The sequence below is a fragment of the Bombina bombina genome, chromosome 1, assembly GCF_027579735.1.
Source record: "Bombina bombina isolate aBomBom1 chromosome 1, aBomBom1.pri, whole genome shotgun sequence".
NCBI lineage: Eukaryota > Metazoa > Chordata > Amphibia > Anura > Bombinatoridae > Bombina > Bombina bombina.
In genome coordinates this window covers 190210843-190233093 of record NC_069499.1, presented here as the reverse complement: position 1 = coordinate 190233093, position 22251 = coordinate 190210843, and the positions used below count along the sequence as shown (strand labels likewise).

At 40.5% G+C, this 22251-nt stretch overlaps 1 protein-coding gene across 2 annotated transcripts in view; it reads right to left on the bottom strand.

Annotated features, from left to right (window-relative positions):
- STARD9 (StAR related lipid transfer domain containing 9) overlaps positions 1-22251 on the bottom strand; it is a 511030-nt gene that overhangs the window by 104633 nt on the left and 384146 nt on the right. For both annotated transcript variants that reach the window (XM_053697793.1, XM_053697794.1), the window contains exon 20: positions 21056-21156. In XM_053697793.1, coding sequence (XP_053553768.1) covers positions 21056-21156 — 101 coding nt within the window. The remainder of the gene's footprint in view (positions 1-21055; positions 21157-22251) is intronic.

Here is a 22251-nt window from a genome sequence, read left to right as displayed (position 1 = left end):
CATAGCAAATAGCTACATATCACACATCAATAGTATATACTTTTATTACTTTTTTAAATTTATTATATTTAAAAAAAATTTGGTTTGTTTTATTTTCATCTACACACCTCATACCACTAACATGAATCCAAATATGACCATAATGTTATTTGTAATAACCCTTTTCTCACTCCAATTTTGTTCACATAACTTCCGCCATAATCGCACACCTCTAACTGGAAAATAAATTATCATACACCACGGCCTGCTCTGTTGCTGTAACTTATCTGCTGAGTGCTGGTGGAGAGTTATAAAAAATAACCCTCCTATCCCCACCTCACAAAATTATAAAGTATCACATTCACTATATTGGCAAACAAAAATTATTTCCAAATTCCTATTCCTTATGTTACTTGCCCTTGCAAATGGTGTAGAGTCTAACCCTGGTCCACCAACAAATTCCATTCCTAACCATCCAGCTAAAAAAGGCCTCTCCTTTGTGCACTGTAATATCCACAGCTTACTACCAAAAAATGTATGCACTGCAAGCATGGTGTTTACAATACAAGCCCAAAATCATTGTTATCTCTGAATCGTGGCTAACCGCAAAAATACCTGACTCTGCCATTGCAATACATGGGTATTCATGCCATAGAAATGATAGAGCAATGAGAGGAGGCGGCATTGTAATTTATGTTGACAATTTCACAAATTACACCCCCTTACAAAAATCTAGCTCTCCCGCCACCTTTGATTTCCTTTCTGGCAAAATTGAGATCCCGTGCAGTAAATCAATCATTGTTGCAGGAATCTACCACCCACCTAGCTCCCCTGTGCATTCCCTTTCTGACATAGCACATCTCCTTAGTGAAACTATAAACATCAAAAGCCATAATCACACCCTGCTCGACTGGATTCTCTCCACTTCTCCCGACCAAATCCAGGAGGCAGGTGTTCTCCCTAACAATTTCATTGACCACTGCTTAGTGTACTGCGTGCGCAAAATAAAGGCAACTAAATCCTCTCCCAAGGTTACAATCACCAGGTCCTTAAAAAAATTAATCTTCAATCATTTCTAAATGACATCAAGAACCTCCCCTGGCACAGATTAAACCTGATCCCACATCTAGACTCTGCAGTTGAATTCTTTTAGTCTGAACTCCTACAAGTTTGGAATTTACATGCCTGCTGCGTAAGGTGAGAGTAAAAGGAGCACACTTGAATTGGATCACAGCTCATTCAAATGTACCAGTTTCGGGATTCATTGTGGTCAAAATTCAAGCATACTGGCTATATGAACGATCACTGTGTATATAGACAATGGCAAAATATATGCACTAAACAAACAAAATTGGCCAAGGCCCAATATTTCTGTGAAAATCTGAACAATAACAGAATTTATGTTTACCTGATAAATTACTTTCTCCAACGGTGTGTCCGGTCCACGGCGTCATCCTTACTTGTGGGAATATTCTCTTCCCCAACAGGAAATGGCAAAGAGCCCAGCAAAGCTGGTCACATGATCCCTCCTAGGCTCCGCCTACCCCAGTCATTCGACCGACGTTAAGGAGGAATATTTGCATAGGAGAAACCATATGGTACCGTGGTGACTGTAGTTAAAGAAAATAAATTATCAGACCTGATTAAAAAAACCAGGGCGGGCCGTGGACCGGACACACCGTTGGAGAAAGTAATTTATCAGGTAAACATAAATTCTGTTTTCTCCAACATAGGTGTGTCCGGTCCACGGCGTCATCCTTACTTGTGGGAACCAATACCAAAGCTTTAGGACACGGATGAAGGGAGGGAGCAAATCAGGTCACCTAAATGGAAGGCACCACGGCTTGCAAAACCTTTCTCCCAAAAATAGCCTCAGAAGAAGCAAAAGTATCAAACTTGTAAAATTTGGTAAAAGTGTGCAGTGAAGACCAAGTCGCTGCCCTACATATCTGATCAACAGAAGCCTCGTTCTTGAAGGCCCATGTGGAAGCCACAGCCCTAGTGGAATGAGCCGTGATTCTTTCGGGAGGCTGCCGTCCGGCAGTCTCGTAAGCCAATCTGATGATGCTTTTAATCCAAAAAGAGAGAGAGGTAGAAGTTGCTTTTTGACCTCTCCTTTTACCGGAATAAACAACAAACAAGGAAGATGTTTGTCTAAAATCCTTTGTAGCATCTAAATAGAATTTTAGAGCGCGAACAACATCCAGATTGTGCAACAAACGTTCCTTCTTTGACACTGGTTTCGGACACAGAGAAGGTACGATAATCTCCTGGTTAATGTTTTTGTTAGAAACAACTTTTGGAAGAAAACCAGGTTTAGTACGTAAAACCACCTTATCTGCATGGAACACCAGATAAGGAGGAGAACACTGCAGAGCAGATAATTCTGAAACTCTTCTAGCAGAAGAAATCGCAACTAAAAACAAAACCTTCCAAGATAATAACTTAATATCAACGGAATGTAAGGGTTCAAACGGAACCCCCTGAAGAACTGAAAGAACTAAGTTGAGACTCCAAGGAGGAGTCAAAGGTTTGTAAACAGGCTTAATTCTAACCAGAGCCTGAACAAAGGCTTGAACATCTGGCACAGCTGCCAGCTTTTTGTGAAGTAACACAGACAAGGCAGAAATCTGTCCCTTCAGGGAACTAGCAGATAATCCTTTTTCCAATCCTTCTTGAAGGAAGGATAGAATCTTAGGAATCTTAACCTTGTCCCAAGGGAATCCTTTAGATTCACACCAACAGATATATTTTTTCCAAATTTTGTGGTAAATCTTTCTAGTTACAGGCTCTCTGGCCTGAACAAGAGTATCGATAACAGAATCTGAGAACCCTCGCTTCGATAAGATCAAGCGTTCAATCTCCAAGCAGTCAGCTGGAGTGAAACCAGATTCGGATGTTCGAACGGACCCTGAACAAGAAGGTCTCGTCTCAAAGGTAGCTTCCAAGGTGGAGCCGATGACATATTCACCAGATCTGCATACCAAGTCCTGCGTGGCCACGCAGGAGCTATCAAGATCACAGACGCCCTCTCCTGATTGATCCTGGCTACCAGCCTGGGGATGAGAGGAAACGGCGGGAACACATAAGCTAGTTTGAAGGTCCAAGGTGCTACTAGTGCATCCACTAGAGCCGCCTTGGGATCCCTGGATCTGGACCCGTAGCAAGGAACTTTGAAGTTCTGACGAGAGGCCATCAGATCAGCTGAGTGACTTGGGCAAAGATTTCCGGATGGAGTTCCCACTCCCCCGGATGCAATGTCTGACGACTCAGAAAATCCGCTTCCCAATTTTCCACTCCTGGGATGTGGATAGCAGACAGGTGGCAGGAGTGAGACTCCGCCCATAGAATGATTTTGGTCACTTCTTCCATCGCTAGGGAACTCCTTGTTCCCCCCTGATGGTTGATGTACGCAACAGTTGTCATGTTGTCTGATTGAAACCGAATGAACTTGGCCCTCGCTAGCTGAGGCCAAGCCTTGAGAGCATTGAATATCGCTCTCAGTTCCAGAATATTTATCGGTAGAAGAGATTCTTCCCGAGACCAAAGACCCTGAGCTTTCAGGGATCCCCAGACCGCGCCCCAGCCCATCAGACTGGCGTCGGTCGTGACGATGACCCACTCCGGTCTGCGGAATGTCATCCCTTGTGACAGGTTGTCCAGGGACAGCCACCAACGGAGTGAGTCTCTGGTCCTCTGATTTACTTGTATCTTCGGAGACAAGTCTGTATAGTCCCCATTCCACTGACTGAGCATGCACAGTTGTAATGGTCTTAGATGAATGCGCGCAAAAGGAACTATGTCCATTGCCGCTACCATCGAACCGATCACTTCCATGCACTGCGCTATGGAAGGAAGAGGAACGGAATGAAGTATCCGACAAGAGTCTAGAAGTTTTGTTTTTCTGGCCTCTGTCAGAAAAATCCTCATTTCTAAGGAGTCTATTATTGTTCCCAAGAAGGGAACCCTTGTTGACGGAGATAGAGAACTCTTTTCCACGTTCACTTTCCATCCGTGAGATCTGAGAAAGGCCAGGACAATGTCCGTGTGAGCCTTTGCTTGAGGAAGGGACGACGCTTGAATCAGAATGTCGTCCAAGTAAGGTACTACAGCAATGCCCCTTGGTCTTAGCACAGCTAGAAGGGACCCTAGTACCTTTGTGAAAATCCTTGGAGCAGTGGCTAATCCGAAAGGAAGCGCCACGAACTGGTAATGCTTGTCCAGGAATGCGAACCTTAGGAACCGATGATGTTCCTTGTGGATAGGAATATGTAGATACGCATCCTTTAAATCCACCGTGGTCATGAATTGACCTTCCTGGATGGAAGGAAGAATAGTTCGAATGGTTTCCATCTTGAACGATGGAACCTTGAGAAACTTGTTTAAGATCTTGAGATCTAAGATTGGTCTGAACGTTCCCTCTTTTTTGGGAACTATGAACAGATTGGAGTAGAACCCCATCCCTTGTTCTCTTAATGGAACAGGATGAATCACTCCCATTTTTAACAGGTCTTCTACACAATGTAAGAATGCCTGTCTTTTTATGTGGTCTGAAGACAACTGAGACCTGTGGAACCTCCCCCTTGGGGGAAGCCCCTTGAATTCCAGAAGATAACCTTGGGAGACTATTTCTAGCGCCCAAGGATCCAGAACATCTCTTGCCCAAGCCTGAGCGAAGAGAGAGAGTCTGCCCCCCACCAGATCCGGTCCCGGATCGGGGGCCAACATTTCATGCTGTCTTGGTAGCAGTGGCAGGTTTCTTGGCCTGCTTTCCCTTGTTCCAGCCTTGCATTGGTCTCCAAGCTGGCTTGGCTTGAGAAGTATTACCCTCTTGCTTAGAGGACGTAGCACTTTGGGCTGGTCCGTTTCTACGAAAGGGACGAAAATTAGGTTTATTTTTTGCCTTGAAAGGCCGATCCTGAGGAAGGGCGTGGCCCTTACCCCCAGTGATATCAGAGATAATCTCTTTCAAGTCAGGGCCAAACAGCGTTTTCCCCTTGAAAGGAATGTTAAGTAGCTTGTTCTTGGAAGACGCATCAGCTGACCAAGATTTCAACCAAAGCGCTCTGCGCGCCACAATAGCAAACCCTGAATTCTTAGCCGCTAACCTAGCCAATTGCAAAGTGGCGTCTAGGGTGAAAGAATTAGCCAATTTGAGAGCATTGATTCTGTCCATAATCTCCTCATAAGGGGGAGAATCACTATCGACCGCCTTTATCAGCTCATCGAACCAGAAACATGCGGCTGTAGCTACAGGGACCATGCATGAAATAGGTTGTAGAAGGTAACCCTGCTGAACAAACATCTTTTTAAGTAAACCTTCTAATTTTTTATCCATAGGATCTTTGAAAGCACAACTATCCTCTATGGGTATAGTGGTGCGTTTGTTTAAAGTGGAAACCGCTCCCTCGACCTTGGGGACTGTCTGCCATAAGTCCTTTCTGGGGTCGACCATAGGAAACAATTTTTTAAATATGGGGGGAGGGACGAAAGGAATACCGGGCCTTTCCCATTCTTTATTAACAATGTCCGCCACCCGCTTGGGTATAGGAAAAGCTTCTGGGAGTCCCGGGACCTCTAGGAACTTGTCCATTTTACATAGTTTCTCTGGGATGACCAACTTGTCACAATCATCCAGAGTGGATAATACCTCCTTGAGCAGAATGCGGAGATGTTCCAACTTAAATTTAAACGTAATCACATCAGGTTCAGCTTGTTGAGAAATGTTCCCTGAATCAGTAATTTCTCCCTCAGACAAAACCTCCCTGGCCCCATCAGACTGGGTTAGGGGCCCTTCAGAACCATTATTATCAGCGTCGTCATGCTCTACAGTATCTAAAACAGAGCAGTCACGCTTACGCTGGTAAGTGTTCATTTTGGCTAAAATGTTTTTGACAGAATTATCCATTACAGCCGTTAATTGTTGCATAGTAAGGAGTATTGGCGCGCTAGATGTACTAGGGGCCTCCTGAGTGGGCAAGACTCGTGTAGACGAAGGAGGGAATGATGCAGTACCATGCTTACTCCCCTCACTTGAGGAATCATCTTGGGCATCATTGTCATTGTCACATAAATCACATTTATTTAAATGAATAGGAATTCTGGCTTCCCCACATTCAGAACACAGTCTATCTGGTAGTTCAGACATGTTAAACAGGCATAAACTTGATAACAAAGTACAAAAAACGTTTTAAAATAAAACCGTTACTGTCACTTTAAATTTTAAACTGAACACACTTTATTACTGCAATTGCGAAAAAACATGAAGAAATTGTTCAAAATTCACCAAATTTTCACCACAGTGTCTTAAAGCCTTAAAAGTATTGCACACCAAATTTGGAAGCTTTAACCCTTAAAATAACGGAACCGGAGACGTTTTTAACTTTAACCCCTTTACAGTCCCTGGTATCTGCTTTGCTGAGACCCAACCAAGCCCAAAGGGGAATACGATACCAAATGACGCCTTCAGAAAGTCTTTTCTAAGTATCAGAGCTCCTCTCACATGCGACTGCATGTCATGCCTCTCAAAAACAAGTGCGCAACACCGGCGCGAAAATGAGGCTCTGCCTATGATTTGGGAAAGCCCCTAAATAATAAGGAGTCTAAAACAGTGCCTGCCGATATTATTATATCAAAATACCCAGATAAAATGATTCCTCAAGGCTAAATATGTGTTAATAATGAATCGATTTAGCCCAGAAAAAGTCTACAGTCTTAATAAGCCCTTGTGAAGCCCTTATTTACGATCTTTATAAACATGGCTTACCGGATCCCATAGGGAAAATGACAGCTTCCAGCATTACATCGTCTTGTTAGAATGTGTCATACCTCCAGCAGCAAGAGACTGCTCACTGTTCCCCCAACTGAAGTTAATTGCTCTCAACAGTCCTGTGTGGAACAGCCATGGATTTTAGTGACGGTTGCTAAAATCATTTTCCTCATACAAACAGAAATCTTCATCTCTTTTCTGTTTCTGAGTAAATAGTACATACCAGCACTATTTTAAAATAACAAACTCTTGATTGAATAATAAAAACTACAGTTAAACACTAAAAAACTCTAAGCCATCTCCGTGGAGATGTTGCCTGTACAACGGCAAAGAGAATGACTGGGGTAGGCGGAGCCTAGGAGGGATCATGTGACCAGCTTTGCTGGGCTCTTTGCCATTTCCTGTTGGGGAAGAGAATATTCCCACAAGTAAGGATGACGCCGTGGACCGGACACACCTATGTTGGAGAAAACATATCAAACCCTAAAAAGTTTTGGAAACTAATAAATAACTTACAAAATCCACCAATCCACTCCCAACCCTTCACTGTCAATGTGGACAACCAAACCCTGCAACTCCCCTTAGAAGTAGCAAATGCCTTTAATAGTTATGTTGTCGGATGCTCCACCACCCTGATTGACAAACTAACAAATGACACACATCCTGAAACTATAAATGTGGATCAGGCCCCACTAAATCAGCAAAGACCCAATATAGAGGAGTTCAGTTTTAGACCTGTACCCAATCAATGTCATTAAGAAACACCTTAATAATCTGAAAATGAAAAACCAGTCTGGACCTGATCAAATCCCAGCAATGCTGTTGAAGCTCAGTGCACCGGTAATTGCTAAACCTGTCACATCCCTAATTAACAAATCCTTGGTGTCTGGATACATACCCAAACGTTGGAAAACTGCAAGAGTTGTACCTATCCATAAAAGTGGGGAGTTAACCTTGGTTTCTAACTATCGCCCTATATCATTGCTCCCAGTATTGTCAAAAATCTTAGAAAAATGTGTCCATACACAACTATGTGAGTATTACCAACAATCTAACTATCTGAACCCTGATTAATCAGGTTTTCGTCCTAATCACTCCACTACTACTGCCCTCCTAAAAGTTTGCAACAACATCCAAACTGGGATGGAACAAGGAGACCTAACTGGAGCTATTTTCCTTGATTTTGCAAAGGCCCTTGACACAGGAGTAGACCACGACATACTACTGATCAAACTAAAAAACTTTGGTATTGCTGATCGTCCGTTAACCTGGTTTCGATCATATGTATCGGATCGATCATAATATGTTTCCATTTCTGACAGCGACTCCCTCCCTCTTCCAGTCACATGTGGTGTTCCCCAAGGTTCCATTTTCGGCCTCCTACTATTCACATTATTTATAAATGATCTGCCTAATGTCTGCAAATCCTCAACTGTACACATGTACGCAGATGACACGGTAATCTATGCAAACAAACCTGATCTGCTGCAGCTTGAAGCAGTGCTCCAAGACCAGTTCACAGAGATAGAAAAGTGGATCTAAAAAAACAAACTCTTCCTAAACACCGACAAAACTGTCACAATGATCTTTGGAACGAGACCTAAATTACACAAATTACAAAATTCTCATCTACGCATCAAAACAAAATCCAATTGAACACTGACCGCAGTCCACTCTTTCAAGTACTTGGGTATGTTGTTAGACCCTAATCTATCTTTTGGCCTCCACATAGAAAAACTTGCATCTAAACTTTATCCAAAACTAGGTGCCGTGTACAGAAACAAATCCTGCCTCAGCCCTACAGTAAAGGAAAAGATTGTACATGCTTGTAAATTGCTGATGCCTATCATGGATTATGGAGATGTAGTATATGCACCTGCACCGCAAACTCACCTTAATAAACTTAATACACTATATAACTCGTTCTGCCGCTTTGTGCTACAATGTAACTACAGGACCTACCATTGTGACATGCTAAAAGAACTAAACTGGCTATCACTGGAATCGAGACGCACCCTCCATCTTTCCTGCCTTGTGTTTAAGAGCCTTTCTGGGCAACTCCCACCCTACCTGAGCAGAATGCTCTCCTGGCTATTCCCACCTCCTATAACCTCCGATCCAGTACCAGCACATTATTTAGCTTGCCTCAATACAAAAAGAAAGCAGCTCGATCCTCCATTTCCTACAGAGCACCACATTTATGGAACGACCTCCCTCACACTTTCAAACCTTCCCCAAGCCTAATATCCTTTAAGAGATCCCTCTCTACATATCTCAAAACAGAATGCACCTGTCATGGTTGATTATATATTTCCTACCTGTTCTATGTTACATTTTTGCATATATTATGTATTATTATTGTTTCTGTATTTTATTGTACCCTATTGTATCAATGCAATGTTTTGTGGACCCAGGACATACTTGAAAACGAGAGAAATCTCAATGTATCCTTCCTGGTAAAATATTTTATAAATAAATAAGGAGCAGCAATGCACTACTGGGAGCTAACTGAACACATCAGGTGAGACAATGACAAGATGTACCAATCAGCAGCTAGCTCCTGGTAAAGCAATTGTGCCTTTTTAAGTAAGCTTTTCAACAAAGGATACCCAGACTAAAAAGCAAATTTGATAATAGAAATACATTGTAAAGTTGTATACAATTGCATGCTCTATCTGAATCATAAGAGTTTAAGGAATGGAAGAAAAATAAATAACAAAATTCATTGCAAAGTATTTTTACCATGCATAATTAAAAATTTTGGCCCAGATTACATAAATCGAACGGTATTTAATGCTCTTGCGCTAACGCAGCTAGAATTGATTTTTTTTGCGCGCTTAGGGTAGCGCTTGTATTACAAGTTGAAAGTAAACAGTTTTCGCTCACACGTTAACACGATGCGCGTAACAGGCCGAACTTGGAATATCACGTGCGCGATAACGTATTCCCCTATAAAAGTCAAAGGAGCAAATAAGTGGAAAAAACTAACTACCAAACCAGCATTGCACAATCAACATTTTTATATAAATATTCTTTATAACATTTAAACCTCTACATTTCTGCCTGTTTCTAAGCCACTACAGACGGCCTCTTATCACATGCTTTTTTCTTTGCTTTTCACAACGGGAGACTGCTAGTTCATGTGGGCCATATAGTTAACATTGTGCTAATGCCCGTGGAGTGGCTGACACAGCACTAATTGGATAAAATGCAAGTCAATAGATACTAAATAAATAGCCATGTGATTAGCGGGGTTGTCAAAAGAGGCTTAGATGCAATGTAATTACAGAGGTTAAAAGTGTATTAACACAACCATGTTGGCTGTGCAAAATTGGGGAATGAGTAATTATCTTTTTAAACAATAACATTTTTGGAGTTGACTGTCCCTTTAAAGTGAAGGTCAATTTAGATGATTCAGGGCCCGGTTTTTAATAATCCTATTAAAAACAAGGACACTTTAATTAATCAAAATTGACATTTCACTAATTTTCTTCTAAAACTTCTCTTTTAATCCTGAGAGCCGCTCCAGCGATTCCCCCGGCCGTCGGAAGCCTCTTCTTACGTCAGAAATGACAAATCCGGCTTCCTCCAATCACGACATTCCCCCCGGGGGGATCATGGCCTGAGGCAACGCTGTGATTGGAGGAAGCCGGATTCATCATTTTGGACCCTCGCAGCGGCTGTCAGGATAAAAAAGGTAAGTTTTAGAAGAAAACAAGTGAAATTAAAGTGGCCTTGTTTTTAATAGGATTATTAAAGACCGGGCACTAATTCATCTAAATTGACCTTCACTTTAACTGCAAAGGGCTCCATTGTACACACACACACACACACACATATATATATATATATATATATATATATATATATATATATATATATATATATATATATATATATATATATATATATATATATATATATATATATATATATATAAGAAAAATAACAAATGTTAGGAGAGATGACTTAATACATAAGTGGATGGAAAACTAAATGCTGATTCCAGATCCTTGGAACAATGGTGCAGACCCTCAGGTTAAAGATATATATCCAAATATATATCCAAAATGAGTACTGAAGCAATATAGACTATACAAAATAAACAAGTGTATGCAGGTGTGACAATTGGAGACATTCAACTTGAAACTTATGTATCATATGTATCACCAAAGCCAGTTTGTCTTAAAAGTTACTGTAACAATTACCAATCAATTGTCAGTCTTGGTGGTAAACATATACAGAGAGAGCATAATGGATAGTAACTCAGCGTGGTTAATTAGGCTGGAAGATCTTTAAAACAGATCGCTGCAGATTATGTAGGCTTCAGAGCAAATAGAGACTATGATACATTTTTACCGTCTCGTGCATCCCAGCACAACTGCTCCCGATTCCTCGGTCAGCCTGAGACCTCATATCTTTGAGCCCCTATAACTTATTTGTGCAATATTTGTTTTCAATAATATTTATTAGATAGGTTATTATGAGTGTAACCGTACTTTGTAATGTATTTTTGATTTTTGTTTTGTGCAACTTTTTTGCTTTGCGAAACAGTTAACCAGAGCTCTAAGGATGCGGTAATCATTCTAGCTTAAATTGCGATTGCTCTCACGTGTTCGAGTGTACTTTCAACTTGTAATACGAGTGGTAAACCCGACGTGCGTAAACATCCCAGACAAACCTCTTTTCACTTGTGCATAACTGTAGCGTGCCATTCATAATCTGGCCCTTTATGGGGTATTTGAGTTTTATGCACCGTTAACATTGGACATATTGTGTTACTTTCCAAACCCACATTAAAGTATCTGTCACAGCTTCTTGTACATATATCCCCCCAGCCTCTACTGTGTCCCAATAGCATGACTGAGAATGATCAAACAATAAACAACCTAATTCATAATTAAAATAAAAAAGAAATGTTACATTAAAGTACATGTCACATGTTCTCTCTCTTATTCAGCTACAGTTGTACAAACAAGTGGGGAAAACAACAGTTTATTACTTTGTAATACTGATTGTACTAAAATCAAGATCAAACAACAGTGCAGTCAGACTGAAAAGCCCATAAAATACAGTACAAATGCATAATGATTAAATGCATAATAAAAAAGGCATTAATTAAAGACAATAACACGTCGTAAAAAAAAATACAGCTCATTTCAAATTTAAATTTAAGATTCTTTCCCTGTCCCTTGTCATGAGACAGATGTCAACCACTCACAGACTGATATACATATATGAGCTGTGAACTCTTGCACATGCCCAGTAGAATTTTGTGTCTTAGTGTGTGTATAAGTCAGTGAACACTCCTCCAATGATGAGCGACTGTCCTTTTAAATTTTTATTTACACATAAAGGTTTCTGTCAGACTCCAACAGCAACTTCTCCTAGTGTATGAGTTGTGATGAAACCATTAAAGTGATGGTAAATCCAAGCATACAACAAATTTGAGGATTTACCATCACTAAAAAACATAAATTATGCTTACCAGATAATTTAATTTCCTGCTGCACAGGGAGAGTCCACGGCTTCATTCCTTACTGTTGGGAAAAACTGAACCTGGCCACCAGGAGGAGGCATACACCCCAGCCAAAGGCTTAAATACCTCTCCCACTTCCCCCATCCCCCAGTCATACTGTCAAGGGAACAAGGAACAGTAGGAGAAATATCAGGGTATAAAAGGTGCCAGAAGAAAATTATAATTTAGGAGGGGCGCCCATTGGAGAGCACGGATGGGGGCCGTGGGCTCTCCTTGTACATAAGGAAATGAAATTATCTGGTAAGCATAATTTATGTTTTCCTTCTTAATACAAGGAGTCCACAGCTTCAATCCTTACTGTTGGGAAACATATACCCAAGCTCTAGAGGACACTAAATGAAAACGGGGATGACAAAAAAAGAGAGGCGGACCCTAATCTGAGGGCACCACAGCCTGCAAAATCTCTCCCTCGAAGGCTGCTTCAGCTGAAGCAAAAACATCAAACTTGTAAAATTTAGAAAAAGTATGTAAGGAGGACCAGGTAGCCGCCTTACAAATCTGATCCATAGAGGCCTCGTTCTTAAAGGCCCAAGAGGAAGCTACTGCTCTAGTAGAATGAGCCGTAAATCTATGTCCCGCTGTCTAATAAGTTAAGCAGATAAGACTCCTCAACCAAAAAGATAAGGAAGTCGAAGAGACCCTTTGGCCCTTGCGCTACCCAGAATATGTCACAAATAAGGAAGAAGTTTGTCTAAAATCCTTGGTAGCTTGAAGATAAAACTTCAAGGCACGAACCACATCCAAATTATGAAGTAAACGTTCCTTCAAAGAAGAAGGATTAAGACACAAAAAGGGACCACAATCTCTTGATTGATGTTGCGGTCTGACACGACATTAGGGAGAAACCCTAACTTAGTACGTAGGACAGCCTTTTATGAATGGAACACCAGATATAGAGGCTCACATTGCAAGGCGGCAATTTTAGATACTCTGCGTGCTGAAGCAATAGCCAGTAAAAAGGGAACTTTCCAGGATAACAACTTAATATCAATTTCATGCATAGGCTCAAACGGAACCCGTTGCAAAACCTTAAAAACCAGATTCAGACTCCAAGGGGGAGCCGAAGATCTGAACACAGGACTGATCCTAATCAGAGCCTTAACAAAAGACTGAACATCTGGAAGCTCAGAGAGCCTCTTGTGCAGTAAAACAGACAAGGCCGAAATCTGTCCCCTCAGGGAACTGGCCAAAAAAACCTTCTCCAGATCATCCTGGCAACCTTAACCTTATGCCAAGGAAATCCACACTCTTCACACAAGAATAAGTAGGTTCTCCACACCTTATGATAGATGCGACGAGTAACCGGCTTACAAGCTTGAATGAGAGTATCAATAACTCTCTCAGAAAAATCTCTCTTGGCTAGGATTAAGCATTCGATCTCCACACAGTCAGCCTCAGAGAATCTAGATTTTGATGAACAAAAGGACCTTGTTTCAGCAGATCCCTGCAACAAGGTAACTTCCGCGAACCACGTCCTTTGCGGCAACGATGGAGCAATCAGTATTACTGACGCCTGCTCCTGCTTGATGCAGGCCACTACCCGAGGAAGGGTAGATTAGATTGAACCTCCAAGGCACTGCTAATGCATCTAGTAGCTCCACCTGAGGATCCCTAGACCTTGACCCACATCTGGGTAGTTTGGTATTGAGATGAGATGCCATGAGATCTATCTCTGGCGTCCCCCACCTGAAGCATATTTCCACAAACACTTCGGGATGGAGAGAGCATTCCCCCGGATGAAAGGATTGTCTGCTGAAAAAAACGCTTCCCAGTTGTCCACACCTTGAATGTGGATCGCTGACAGCGAACACTCCAGAATCAGAGATACTTACCTCATTGCTAGGGAGCTTCTCGTTCCCCCCTGATGGTTGATGTAGCCACCAAGGTTATATTGTCTGATTGGAATCTGATAAACCAGAATGAACCCAGAAGAGGCCAAGCCTTCAGAGCATTGTAGATTGCTCGAAGTTCCAAAATGTTAATTGGGAGGGAGCATTCTTCCCAAGACCACAGGTCCTGTGCCTTCTTGGCACCCAATCCCCATCCTGAGTGGCTCACGTCCATAGTCACAATCTCCCAGGATGGTCTGAGAAAGCATGTCCCTCGGGACAGATGATCTGGATAGAGCCACCAAGAGAGCGATTCTCTCGACCGGTTGTCCAGGGAAATCTGTTGAAACAGATTTGAATGATCGCCGTTCCACTGCCTCAGAGTGCACAGCTGTTGCGGTCTGAAACGGAACCTGTTAAAAGGATTTATGTCAATGCTGGACACCATGAGACCAATTACCTCCATACACTGAGCCACAGATGGCCTTAAGGAGGTCCGGAGGGCAAGACATGCCGAAACTAGTTTGCACTGTCTCTGGTCGGTTAGAAATATCCTCATGGATATTGAATCTATTATAGTGCCCAGGAATTCTACCCTGGTGCTTGGAATGAGAGAACTCTTCTCTAAGTTTATCTTCCATCCATGTGATCGAAGAAGAGAGAAGAGAAACCGAATGGTCCTCTGCTAGATGAAATGATGGTGCTTAAACCAGAATGTCATCCAAGTAGGGAGCTACTGCTATACCTTGGGTTCTGGCGACAGCCAGGAGAGCTCCTAAAACCTTTGTAAAGATTCTTGGGGCCGTAGCTAGACCAAACAGAAGTGTAATGAACTGGAAGTGCTGATCCAGGAACGCAAACCTTAGGAACTGGAAGTGGTCCCTGTGGAATGGAAGGTGAAAGTAGGCATCCTTCAGATCTATAGTGGTCATAAACTGTCCTTCCTGAACTAGAGGAAGAATAGACCTTATTGTCTCAATCTTGAACAAGAGGACATTTAGAAACTTGTTTAAGCACTTTAGGTCCAGAATGGGGAAGTTTCCTCCTTCTTTGGGAGCACAAACAGGTTTGAGTAGTATCCCAAACCTCTTTCTGCGATAGGAACCAGGACAATAACCTCTAAGGAGGGCAGATCCTGCACACACCCCAGAAAGACTTCCCTCTTTTCTGGTTTTAAAGACAGGCTTGAGAGGAGAAATCTGCCCTTGGGTGGATGAAATTTGAAACCTCAAGGACCCACGGATCCTGCACGTCCCTGGACCAAGCGTCTGAAAACAGCGACAGTCTGCCCCATACACGATCCAGCTTTGGATTGGGAGCCGCCCCTTTATGCTGACTTGTTCTCGCAGGCTTCTGGTTCTGCTTGGATTTATTAAAGTATTGAGCCGGCTTCCAAGTGCTCTTGGTTTGCTCGGGCTTAGAGGAGGACTGCTGACGTTGGGACTTTTCAGAACGAAAGGAACTAAAATTAAATCCTTGTCCCTTAGATTTGTTCTTTTTATCCTGTGGTAGGAAGGCACCCTTGCCCCCTGTAACTGTGTAAATAATGGAGTCCAGGCCTGGACCAAATAAAATGTTTCCCTTAAAGGGGAGGGAAAGTAGTCTAGACTTAGAAGTCATGTCCACAGACCAGGACTTCAGCCAGAGCGCCCGACACGTCAGCACTAAGAAACCAGAGATTTTAGCATTCAGGGAAATAATCTGCATGTTTGCATCACATAAAAAAGAATTAGCAATTCTCAAAGCCTTAATTCTTTCTTGGATAATGTCAAGGGGACCCTCCACCTTGATCAATTCCGCGAAGGAGTCGCACCAGTAGGCCGCAGCTCCAGCAACTGAGACAACAGTCGCTGCTGGTTGAAATAAATATCCTGTATGCTGAAACATTTTCCTGAGAAAAGTTTCAATTTTTTTATTCATCGGAACTCTGAAAGACGAGCTATCCTCAAGAGGGATAGTAGTACGCTTAGCTAATGTGGAGATAGCACCATCACCCTTAGGGATGGACCCCCACAACTCCAGCTGAAAGTCCGGGAATAATTTTTTAAAGGCAAAGGGGAAAAGGAAGATCCAATTCTATCCCATTCATTTTTAATAATATTTGCCATCTTTGCAGGTACAGGAAAAGTTAGCGGCACTACCCTGTCCTCGTACACTCTGTACCAGAATCCGTGCTGTGGAACAGAAACACAGCCTCTCAAGTGTGACAGTCTTGTAGCATCGCTCCTGACATGGACTTGAGTGAAGAAAGCAGACGGTGAAACTCGTCAACACTGGTTGCTTAAAGGGACACTGAACCCAAATTTATTTTCTTTCGTGATTCAGATAGAGCATGCAGTTTTAAGCAACTTTCTAATTTACTTCTATTATCAATTGTTCTTTGTTCTCTTGCTATCTTTATTTGAAAAATAAGGCATCTAAGCTTCTTTTTGGTTCAGTACTCTGGGCAGCACTTTTTTATTGGTGGATGAATTTATCCACCAATCAGCAACAACAACCCTGGTTGTTCACCAAAAATAGGCCGACATCTAAACTTACATTCTTGCATTTCAAATAAAGATACCAAGAGAATAAAGAACATTTGATAATAGGAGTAAATTAGAAAGTTGCTTAAAATGTCATGCTCTATCTGAATCACGAAAGAAAAAAATTGGGTTCAGTGTCCCTTTAAGGAGCTGTTAGTAGGCAGTCTGGATGGGTTCGCAGAAAGACTCTCCCTGTATCTCCAGACTCTAACGTTCGCCAATGATCTCACTGAGAGGCTGACAAGACTACTAAAAACTCCAGTTCCATAACGAAAGGCATATATCCCTCCTGATGAACAATTCCGAAATCTTCTGCCATCCTCCTGTGCAGAAAGCCAAACAATAACTGGAGGATGGGGGAAGTGGGAGTGGTATTTAAGCCTTTGGCTGGGGTGTCTTTGCCTCCTCCTTGTGGCCAGGTTCAGTATTTCCCAACAGTAAGGAATGAAGCCGTGGACCCTTCTTGTATTAAGAAGGAAATAAACATTAGTTTCAGTCATCATTTACTAAAAAAACACTGTTAAACTCACCCTATATGTGTCGCAAGTATATCGCTAACTCAGCGCCTCCAGCCGCCCACGGCACAGCACTCTTCTCCAATGAGGTGACGTTTCCACCTCTAAACCAATAGCTGTGCACGTCAACTGACATTCTAGCATGGCTATTGGTTTAGAGTTAAAAATGTTAACCTCATTGGAGAACAGTGCTGTGCCATGGTTGGCCAGAGGCGCTGAGTTAGCGGTCTACTTGCCGCACAGATAGGAGGAGTTTAACAACGTTTTTTTAGTAAGTGATGACTGAAAATAATGTTTATTTTTAGTGATGGTAAATCCTAGCCTTTGTTATATGCTTGGATTTACCATCACTTTAAAGGGACATTGTACACTAGATTTTTCTTTGCATAAATGTTTTGTAGATGATCCATTTCTTTAGCCTTTACAGCTTTTTTTTTTTTTAAAGTATAGTTTTGCTTATTTTTAAATAACATTGCACTGATTTTCAGACTCCTAACCAAGCCCCAACGTTTTAGGAGAATACTGATGTATACCTACTCCAGCTTGCTCCTGTTTGTGTAGAGTCTTCTCATATGCAGAGTAAGGGGGAGGGGGGAAGTGTGCACTTTTTGCTATAGAACCACTTGCAGTGGGTGTCCAGCCTAACCTTTTCAACAGTGCTAAAGTGGGAGCTTCTAAGTAAGTTTTTAAACGGTTTTATACTGGATTTTTATATCAGTATCTGTGCATATTATTCTTTATAGTAGTGTCTATTACATGCAGTTATATACAAAACAGTGTATACTATCCCTTTAAGTGTGATAAATAAAATGTAATACATTGTTACAAACACTGCTGCCAGACATTGCTCCAGACACATGCACACTCCTGAGTTGTATTCTATCTTGCACGCTCTATCTAAATCATCAAAGTTTAATTTGGATTTTCATGCACAGTGTTCTTCACAGAAAATGTTGTTACTAGGATAGAATTATGAAATAGTCGGGTAGGGGCAATGTAATAATTTGCAATATTATAACATTTTCTGTTATTTATAAAAGTTAATTAAAGAGACATGAAACCCAAATTGTTTTCATTTATGTTTCAGATAGATACAATTTTAATCAACTTTCCAATTTACTTTTATGATCAGATTTGCTTCATTCTCTTGGTATTCTTTGTTGAAGGAGAAACAATGCATTTCGGGGAAGTAGCTAAACACACTGTATGAGCCAATAACAAGAGACATATATGTACAACCACCAATATTATTGTGTAATTTAACATTAACAGATTTTGTGCAAAAAAATATTGAAAAATATTAATATTATTAATATATTAATATTAGCTTTTTCCAATTTAATTTAGAATTTTAGCAAAATTCTCAATAAAATCATCCATGTGGTATGCCTATCAAAGGGACAATGTACCCTACATTGTTTGCAAATAGCTAATTTACTATTATCTCTGTATTTGAAATAGCTGATTAGCTATACGTGGTATACCTACTTATACTACATATGTATTGGCGTATTGGTTATAGAAAAGCTGTGTAAACATACCTAGCAAAATAAATTCTCTCTCCTACCCCCCACTGGGATTGTAAGTAATAAAATGTTTATTTTTCAAAGTATTGGACTTTGGTATAAAGACAAAGATAATATAAAGAAAGTGCAAACTGAACCCATTTTGATGGGTTGTGGTTTCAAAGAACAAAACCAGCTATTTCATATACAAAAAAATAAAGATAGAAACAATTTCTTATACATTTTATACTCTGCAGCTGGTATAACAAGTCACTGGAAACACATAAAGAGAAACACAATTTTTCAGTACACTGTCCCTTTAACCCTTTCGTGACAGGGTTAAAGTGCCTACATCGGAACAACTGTTCCGATGTAGACAAATTGAAACTACGCGATCGTGCATACGATCGCGAGATTTCAATTATTGGATCGCATCTGGGGGGCGTCCCTACAATCCTAGGATTGCCCTCCAGACCGCGATTAAATCCCTGAAGCACAGAAGGCTTCAGGACAGCCGTTAGTTATGACGTTCCATTCCGTCATAACGGCTTTAAAGCCCAGTCTAATTATGACGGAATGGAACGGCATAACGGCTTTAAAAGGTTAAACAGGTCATCAGGAGAACATGGATATGTTTAATAAACACATAACACTACTACAATTATGTAAAATATCAGCAAAAAAAACATTACTGCCATCTTGTGGCCACATTGCAAAATGGTATTTCAAAATTTCATGCAACACATTCTTATTTCCACTTGGGCACATTCCAATTAATCAGAATTCCCATTCAAAGTGAATTTAAAAACTCTACAAATAACTTATAATTAGATAATCATACTTAGATAATAATGCTTTTCAAATGCATTTGTTTCATGAAAACATCTATACCTTACATAAAAACAATTCAACATTGGTATTCCAATTAATAAGGAAACAACTTTACAACAGCTTTCCAAAGGATTCCTTGGCTTTTTAAATGTAACAACTTGGAACTGCTGAAACTTCATTTTCTTTTTTTTGTGCCACTGTTTTTTAATTAATAAAATCCCATTGCTTGCTCAGTTCACACGTTAAAGGACAGTAAATACCTTGTAATTAACCCCTTGAGTGCTAATGACGGCTCAGAGCCGTCATTAGCACTCAACTACTTTTTTCCAATCTGGGGGCCCCCACCAGCTCCTACCCCAGCGATCGGGCCTGCATAGTGACAGGCATCGCCGAGGCTTCCCGTTACGTGCGGCGACGTCACGTGCAATGACGTGATGACGTCACCGTGCAACTTTATTTAAAATTGTCCATACAAAGTATAGGGAAAGGGGGCATGCTGCTTAGAAACTTGTATCTCAGGGATCTAAGCAGCTACAGACCCCCAATACCTACCATTGGAAAGGTAATCGCATAACCTTTCCAATGGTGTAAGTCTTGGGGATCTGGGGGGAAAAATAAAAGTAAAAAAAAAAGTTTTTTTTAAATAGTAAAAAAACTGAAAAATATAGAATTCAGCTTAGCACTCAAAGGGTTAAAAGACATTTCTGTTTGGAACCTTATGCAGTAAAATAAATGTCTGGCATTATGAAGACATAAGAGTCTAGAATACTTTTCTTTTTATAACATTTGAGAGCCTAAGCAGGGAATTCTCTGAGGAATACTCCCAAGGTATGAATACAGCACTCAAACCCTAAAAGATCTATCCCATATTAAGTGCTAGCCTGCTGTATACATTTACACAACCTAATAAAAAATGGAGTGTAAATGTATGCAGAGATGATGAATCTTTGTGTTTCTTTTTTTTCTCTAATACAATAAATACATTTTTCTGCATGTATTCCAATGTAAAATTATTAGGAAGCAGCTTCTATGACAGAATTGTGACAATATTAAGAAGCACGAAACCCCAACATTTTCATGAATCAGAATTTTCTAATGTATTTCTATTATCTAATTTGTTTTGTTCTCCTTGTTATGTTGAAAAGTACACCTAGGTAGGCTCAGAAGCTGCTGATTGGGGTCTGCACAAATATGCCTCTTGCTATTGATTTTCAGCTAGCTCCCAGTAGTGTATTACTGCTAATTCAACAAAGGATACCAAGAAAATGAAGCAGATTACATAGAAAAAAAGTAAATTGGAAAGTTGTTTAAAATTGTATTCTCTATCTGAATCATGAAATAAATAAATTGGAATTGATGTCCCTTTACGTGAAGTGGTCACTACAGCCAGTAAAGATAAGAAATTAGTAGTGAGAAAGCCTGTGTGTTAGATCAGTTCAGTGTATTATGTTACACACTTGCTATCAACAGATCTTTTGAATAATGCTTATTTTTTTTAAGAACAGGAGAATATGAAATATAACTGTTTACAGACATAGCTGCAACACATTATGCTTAACATACCTTTTATTTACAAAGAAGGAGTTTCTATCAGAAGCTGAAAAATCGCCAGATAAATCTAACCATTCTAGAGATCCACTGCTTAAAATGGAAGCCTGACTGTCCTATAGGGAAAAAAGCAAAACGCATGAATTATTACTCTACAATAAATAAGGAAATGTATGAATTGTTCGTGCTTCACGTCCTATGCACAGTTCTGAGATTTTATTTATACACCAAATTATCATCAAGTTATTTAATTGCAAAGGATTAAAGGCAGAAATACTTTTGTTTCTAAATAATCCTAAACAGAATAAAAAATAAAATAAACTGTTAACTGTAAAATAAAAAGTACAGCTATGTGGGATATGTAGGATAATTCACTACCAAAATTACAACAACAACAAAAAAGGGATGTTAAACAGTGGTTCATTGTAATTGAATAAATACTAAGCAGTGGCTTATATATAATAGAAATCATTGCAATTTTAAAGTGAATGTAAATTTTGATGCTAAAGTGGCCGGTTTTTAAAAATTTGATTAAGACATTAAATTAAATCAAAATTTACATTTCACTCCTGTTGTGAAAAAAACCCTTAATTTTTAATCTTGACAGCAGCTCCAGCTTCCTCCACCCGTTGTAAAGCCTCTTCCTGGGTCTAAAATGAGGCTTCCTCCAATCACGGCGTTGAATCAGACATTGATTACCCGGGGGGAAGCCGTGATTGGTGGATGACCTATCCATCATTTCTGACATCAGAAATGGCTTGCGACGACCGGAGGAAGCTGAAGCTGCTGTCAAGTTTAAAAAGGTACGTTTTTTTTCACAACAGGAGTGAAATGTAAATTTTGATGAATTAAAGTGCCCCTGTTTTTAATCGAATTTTTAAAACCCGGGTACTTTAGCATCAAAATTCACATTCACTTTAATATTTGTCATTTTAGATGGTTTTTACCTTTCATTTCATTTTTACACTACATGTGTACAGTGTCCATTACTTCCTGTTACAGCCCTACAGGGGGCTGGGGCCTCTACAGAAAGTTTTATTTAACCTGATATCATAAATCTACTGGCATAACATGAGCTGGTTTACTATAAAGTGAATAGACTAGGTAACAGGGAGTCAGATTTGCTCATGCCCAGATCAGTCAGAATGTAACCTATGTTTTTAACATGACAGCTCTCTAATCACACTGGGGGCAGGTGCTACACTGTGCTC